The sequence below is a fragment of the Tachysurus vachellii genome, chromosome 17 (assembly GCF_030014155.1).
Source record: "Tachysurus vachellii isolate PV-2020 chromosome 17, HZAU_Pvac_v1, whole genome shotgun sequence".
Taxonomy (NCBI): domain Eukaryota; kingdom Metazoa; phylum Chordata; class Actinopteri; order Siluriformes; family Bagridae; genus Tachysurus; species Tachysurus vachellii.
In genome coordinates this window covers 2,410,653-2,417,946 of record NC_083476.1, presented here as the reverse complement: position 1 = coordinate 2,417,946, position 7,294 = coordinate 2,410,653, and the positions used below count along the sequence as shown (strand labels likewise).

At 36.2% G+C, this 7,294-nt stretch overlaps 1 protein-coding gene across 1 annotated transcript; it reads left to right on the top strand.

Annotated features, from left to right (window-relative positions):
* Positions 1 to 3,466: 3,466 nt before the first annotated feature.
* si:ch1073-398f15.1 (cardiomyopathy-associated protein 5) lies at positions 3,467 to 6,512 on the top strand. Its single transcript, XM_060890985.1, has 2 exons — positions 3,467 to 3,707; positions 4,259 to 6,512. The coding sequence occupies exons 1-2, from the start codon at positions 3,595 to 3,597 to the stop codon at positions 6,345 to 6,347; spliced, it is 2,202 nt and encodes a 733-aa protein (XP_060746968.1). The 5' UTR covers positions 3,467 to 3,594; the 3' UTR covers positions 6,348 to 6,512.
* Positions 6,513 to 7,294: the final 782 nt, after the last annotated feature.

Genomic DNA, 7,294 nt, shown 5'->3' with positions numbered 1-7,294 from the left:
AATTGAACCACGGGAACTTGAATTCATTCATTTGATTCATTTAAAAAAAAACAACAACAACTAATAACCAAAGGCTTTGTAAACATTTCTGGCAAGTAATTTTACTTACCTAAAAAAAATAAAAAATAAAAAATAAAAAAATAAGTGTCTCTCCTATCTTTATTTGTTCCTGATCTGTTTATTCCTAATAATGTTGTAAATGATTCAGATAGGTTGCCAGATTTATACATCTATTTCTTTTATTTATTGTCTCTACTGGGAACTGGAAATGTGCTGCAAAATGAAAATGAAAATATTAAGCAAAAAAAAAATATATATATATATATTTATATCTGTATGAGCAAAGATATTTCCAGGTGTAATGTTTGTAAGAAGTTATTACAAGTTGCTTAAAGAGTTTCTGAGCTAGATATTATAGCCACATAGACATTATAATTACGATCAATAATATAAACGTAATGTATAATGAATTAGATTAATCTCTCACGTGAGCACAACAATATATCTTCCTTTAATCTGATAAATCTATCACATTTGTTTTAGTATTTACCTTGTTAAATGTTATTTATTGCATTATTATAAATTTAAATTAACTTAACAAAAAGGTTCTATATAAACCACTTAATAATAAACAATAAAAATAATAAACAACTTAAGTAATTGCTCAATTTTAGATGAAATACAAGGTCATTCTGTAGATTTACATCTATTGATGGCCATCTTGTGGACTTTAACTGAATTGCATCAATAATAAAATCACAGGATGTTCGTTTGCTCACATTTACCTGGAAAAGGTAAACAAAGGCTTGAAATGAAGAAACTGGGTGAATAATAATATTTATTAGATTTATTTATCTTTAAACTATAAATCTAGATACACATTTACACATTACAAACTGCAAAATGAACAAATAGGAATTGTAATAAAATATACTAAGAGGCTTATTTCTTACCAAGAAAAGAAATATGCTTTTGATAACTTAAAAGAGTTTTTAATATGTGTATAATCCAGCAGCAGATAAATACACACACACACACAGAGAGAGAGAGAGAGAGAGAGAGAGAGAGAGAGAGAGAGAGAGAGAGAGAGAGAGCGAGCTTTTGCTGTGCCCTGATTTCTTGCTCTTCTTCGATTACACAGACACACAGCTCAGCTCAGACGACAGGCTTTAACAGGTGACACCATGAGCCTGAAGCTCAACCCAGGCCTCCTGCTTTAAGGTTTAGTATCCAATAACAAGTTCTGCCTCAATTAAAAACTTACCACATGCTGAAGTGTTAATCTATAATAACTGACACATCTGATACAACCTCCAGCTGCCAAAATGAACACTTGACTGGTTCGAGTGAAGTAAACTCTCTACATCTGGGATGTTAAAACGAGACTGTCTTTGTGTGTTGTCTTGTGTATTGTCTTCTGTGTGATGTCTTGTATTTTTTGTTTGCACTGTCTTTTGTCCTGCACTGTACAGTAGGTAGCACCATGATCCTGGAGAAACGTTGTCTCATTTCACTGTGTACTGCGACAGCTTTATATGATTGAAATGACAATAAAAGCTTCTTGACTTGACTTGACTTGAGTAATTACTATTTGTTGGTTGTTGTTTTTTTTTTTTCATAAACACCCTTGCATTTGATAGCGTAGGTCAAGTTTAGAACAGAGATGAGTGATGCAACATGTACAGAAAGGTTTGAGTTACAGTTTTCGATTCCTCTGAAGGTCACGTCGCAGCTACCAGACAATGTTAATGGAATGTTCGGCTACATGTAGATGATCTAAGATAGCTTAGCTGGTGTGACGTTATAGGAAATTAATCAACAACAGAGCAGTGTGATGCAACCCAATATGAAACAGAGTTACTGTTCCTACCTGACATTGATTAATGTCTAAACTAAAGTCTGTTATTTGCAATTTGATGACAATTACAAATTTTCAACAACAACAACAAAAAAAAGTAAAAGAAAAATGAAAAAATTATCATATGGATTCTATTAAGTAACAAATATAATATTTATATGCATTGCATCAGCTATATCTGTTCCCCTGAAACCTCGGCTAGTTATTCCATTACTGCAGCATATTTTTAGCTACAGTAAAGGAAGTTCCTGTGATATTAAGATCAGAGACCTAAGAATATCCCCTTATATCCATTCTAGAGTACTTTCACACAGAAAAAAACATAAAAAACAACAAAAACAAAACGCATGTCCTTCCATAATGTCTTGTTTTAACCAAATGCTATGTGAATCGTTCTGGTAAAAAAAAAATTAACTCCTGTTCATTCCCAATAATGTTGCCAAATGAATCAAATGGGTTGCCAGAATTAATGGGTTGCCTCTACTGAGAACTGGTAAGTATTAAAGTATTATATATATATATATATATATATATATATATATATATATATATATATATATATATATATATATATATATGTATATATATATATGTATGTATGTATGTATATATATATATGTATATATATATATATATATATATATATATATATATATATATGTATATATATATATATATATGTATATATATATATATATATACATATATATATATATATATATATATACACACGTATATGTATGTGTATGTATATGAGCAAAGATATTTCCAGGTGTAATGTTTGTAAGAAGTTGTTAAAAGTTATTAAAAAACACAGATAATTTGTCTGCAGATTTTGACAGATTTGACATGATTTATTATCGCTATCAGTAATTATAAATCATGATGTTGGGCGCGGGGGGGCACGGTGGCTTAGTGGTTAGCACGTTCGCCTCACACCTCCAGGGTCGGGGTTCGATTCCCGCCTCCACCTTGTGTGTGTGGAGTTTGCATGTTCTCCCCGTGCCTCGGGGGTTTCCTCCGGGTACTCCGGTTTCCTCCCCCGGTCCAAAGACATGCATGGTAGGTTGATTGGCATCTCTGGAAAATTGTCCCTAGTGTGTGATTGCGTGAGTGAATGAGAGTGTGTGTGTGTGTGTGTGCCCTGTGATGGGTTGGCACTCCGTCCAGGGTGTATCCTGCCTTGATGCCCAATGACGCCTGAGATAGGCACAGGCTCCCCGTGACCCGAGGTAGTTCGGATAAGCGGTAGAAGATGAATGAATGAATGAATGAATGATGTTGGGAGCTTCAGATGTTTCTGAGCTAGGTATTATAGCCACATAGATATTAATTAATAATACATCTATAACTTATAATGAAGATAGATGTCTTTGACGTAAACACATCAACTTCTTTTTCTTTATTTTGATAAAACAAAACATAATGTGAATGTTACACTTCTAGAAATCTTTTGTTTCATATATGATTCATCAGTACAAGTGCACTGATGTGTTCACATGATGGTATCAGGTTGCATTTTACAGATGGCTCTGGTGGTGAGCTGAGAACATGCCTATTTGGCTATTTAGAGATAATGCTGAGCAAGAGAGAGAGAGGGAAGAAGAGAGAGAGAGAGAGAAAGAGAGAGAGATCTTCCTGCTGGCAATAACACGAGCCTCGAAACTTATAGGTCTCCAAAGGGCTCCTGAGGTTTGTGAGAGGGGAGATAAAAAATAAATAAACAAGAAACAAAAATGGATTTGATGGAAAAAAATGACCCGGATAACCAGATGCCTATACTACAAAGTTTATCGATGGAGGAGGAAGAGGAGGATTTAAATGATGAAGCCCAGGATATGAGTAACAGGTGATTTACAATTTTATAAAGAATTCTGTAAATTTTTCTGTGAAATTTACAAACCATTTTACAAATTTAAATCTCTGCATAAGAGATGAAATCATTCCTAAATGCTATGAATCATATGCAGTTCAAATACAATCATAGATTTTTCATTGACTTATAATGTTTTTTAAACCAATGCTTACATAAAACGTTTTTCGTTTCAATTGCGTTCCTGTTTGTATTTTCGTCTGTGCTTGTTTTATTCATACATAACTACTATAAGATCCGCCATATTGGTAAATGTCAAAGCCTTTAATTCAGTGATACTGAGGGATTGCCTGGACTGTCATGTTGAAAATCTCAGCCATTTGATGACAATATTACTGTGATATCACTGAACTGCTTGGACCGGTTAAATGTAAAGACAGCTGCAGATAATGAGTGAAAGCTTGCAGCTTTAAAGAATGATATCATTTGCATAATGTTAATTGGGAACATCTGTCACTTCTCATTGTCTGTTATTAAATTATTGGTTCAGTCACGTAAATTGACGTGAGTCAATTGATTTCTTCCAGTCTGAGAGAAATTGTCCAAGAAGAGATAGTAAAACCCAAACTTCAGTGCCTGATGATGGATCCGGCTTTCTCAATGGTAACACTACAGAGCGAGGACAGTGGGATCCTTTGGGAGACGGCGTCTAGCCGCTGCTCAACGCCCTGGATTTCGGAAATCAGTTCTCCAGCACCGGATCTCAGCAACAGCCTTGTTCCAAGATGTCCGACCGGTACGGGTTCAGAAACGGCAGGTAGGATCGTCTTTATAATGGACGAGGATAATATAATAAGGAGAAAGAAAAGGAAGCGAAATAAAGAGGCTGAAAAGCTACCGATGATAGCAGACGAAGCGCCACGAGAACCTGATAGGCCTGCCATGGTGGAGGTCTCTGTTCCCAATGTAACGGTCGAGAAAGAAAAAGAGGATGAAAGAAAAGACACAAAAGAAGCAAGAAAGCAACGCTTGTTTTGTCTGGTGTCTGAGGGATCAGAGATTCTGAATATTGTTGTGCCCCCAAAATTGTCCACAGTGGATGAGGAGGAGAGCAAAGGACTGGAGGATAACTTGTCTTACCTTGAAGAGACACCTGTTATAAAAGCCAGAGAGATCCCTGAAGAACCCGAGGCATCTGAGGAGACAGGAAATCAGGAACAGTTTCAAGCTACAGTCCAGGCAGTAACTTTGCCACCACTGATCAAGCCACGAAAACAAGGTATGAGTGAGGACTACTTTGAAAAATTCACACTCTTAGATCATCAGGCACCATCAGGAGTTCCTACAGTAGATGAGAACCAAGAGCCTGAATACAGCTCTGATCAAGAACTTTATGAGGGTGAAGATAATGCCATGGATATAAAACCAGTGGCAGAAGTTTCAGAGGATTCTGCATCCATTAATGGACTTGAGATCACCAGCGAACATGTGGATGAGGTATTTTATGGAGGTGGACAAGATCCAGATTTTCGGACAAAAAAGGGGGCCAATAAAGAGGAGGAGCTGCCAAAATCATCCTTAAAGAAAAGTGGAAGTGCTCTATTCGGTAGTCAGGAGTCAATCCTTACTCCGATTTTTCTGCCTGAAGGACCCCAGAAAATCATAGATCTAGTCCTGCTGGAGGAACCAAAGGCCATGGCATTTATGTACTCAGATTTGTATGCAGAAGCTGTAGGAAGCAGGACGAAGCAAGAAGATACAGAGAGCGTGACTTCAGAAAAGTCCTTCCACAGCCAGGAGTCTGAACTTGAAGACAGAGGCTACTTGGAGAAATTTGTTCTTAAAGATGAAACACAGGTGACTCAGATGGATCCATTACATGATGACTGTAAAGTAGATGGCATTAGGATGTGGTCACGTGATGCATTTGGCTTTACACAACATGACAAGGATGACGCTGGAACGCTGGATGAAGTGGATGAAATCACTGATTTCTTTAGGAATAGTGCTAGCTCTTCACCATGTGAACCTCTCCAGATATCTGAGGTGGAGCCAGAAGAAACAAGAAGAGAGACCAAGGTTCGACATGTGGTGTTTCAGGACGAAGGCAAGGAAAGGACAACTGAAGAGGACATAGACATTGCAGAAGCATTTTTACCACTTGACATTGGCATGGAGGAAAGCTTGAATACTGCAGACTACAAATCAGTCATTAATGAATATGCTGCCAAGACATGTGCAGCCACACCAAGCAAGACAGAAAAAACTAAGTTTTCCTCCAAAGCTAAACCTCCCAAACATGTTTTTATCCCATTCGACGTTCCTCAAACTGTAAAACCCATAACACCTCGTTACAAGCCCTTCCTGGAGCTGACTCCATTACTTCCAGTAGAGGTGCCTGAGGAAGACGGACACAAAGACGTGAACCCAAAAGAAAGAGAAGGAAGTGATAACATTTCTTTATCCACCACAGTTAAAGGAGAAAAGGCCTCAGTAGATGCCCAAGACTACGTGCAAATCAGCCAACAGGAGGCAAGCGAATCTGCCCCCATACCTCAGCAATGCTCATCTAAAGGAAGAGAGGATACAGAGAGCTCCGGCTTTACTACTGCACCAGCTTTACTACTACAGATTCAGCTGGATCTCCTGTATGATGAGGTTGAGGCGGATAAATGAGACTGTAGGAATTCCAGCATCAAAATTTTTAAAAAATTCATGCTAGAAGTTAAAAAACCTTGATCGGTATATGTTCACAAACTCACTGCCTGTTACGGTTAAAAACTTTCGTATTTAACATGTAAATATTTTAATAACCTTTCAGTGGATCGTCCAAGTCTTTAATACAAGCTGTGAAAAGTAAATAAACCAAATTTCATTTCCATACCTGTCAGTTTGTCATGTTTTATAAAGGTGGGAATTCAAATAAGGACAAACAAATATACATACCTTTTTTTCCTCCTTTTGAATCAAGGTAATGTTTTGTCTTTTTAATAAAATTGTTATATATGAATATCCCAGTGTATAATGTGCAAATGGTGTGATATTTCAGTGTAAATATTTAATAACAAGAGACATAATCATTTACGGTTTCAGAGTAAACAAACAAACAAACAAACAAACAACAATCAATCAATCAATCAAACAAACAAACAACAATAAAACAATCAAACAAACAAAAAACAAACAACAATCAATCAATCAATCAACCAAACAACAATCAAACAAAAAACAACAATCAAACAAACAAACAAAAATAAAACAAACAAACAACAATAAAACAAACAAACAAACAAACAAACATCAAACAAACAAACAACAATGAATCTAACAAACAAGAAACAAACAAACAAAGAAACAAAGAAACAACACCTTTGGTTGTTTTTTTGTTTACATTGACTCAGTGTAATGCTTTTAAAATAATTGCAAAATTGTGTCCTAACTAAAAACATTATAAATATGAACCTTTCTTAGCCATTATTTTTTATTGAGCTTAGTGATTACGTATAAATTGTGCGACAAGCGCGTTCTAAATGACCGTTACTTTCGATCCCTACATAGGGAGCCTTCAGAGGTAGGAGGGTATTGACATGGTGTCCGTTTCATTGGCCAATCCATGCAAAAGG

Bases quoted from the DNA above. Each gene is read 5' to 3' on its own strand.
- si:ch1073-398f15.1 (XM_060890985.1), top strand. From the start codon at position 3,595: ATGGATTTGATGGAAAAAAATGACCCGGATAACCAGATGCCTATACTA. The intron at 3,708-4,258 runs GTGATTTACAAT...GATTTCTTCCAG, and splicing joins GCCCAGGATATGAGTAACAG to TCTGAGAGAAATTGTCCAAG.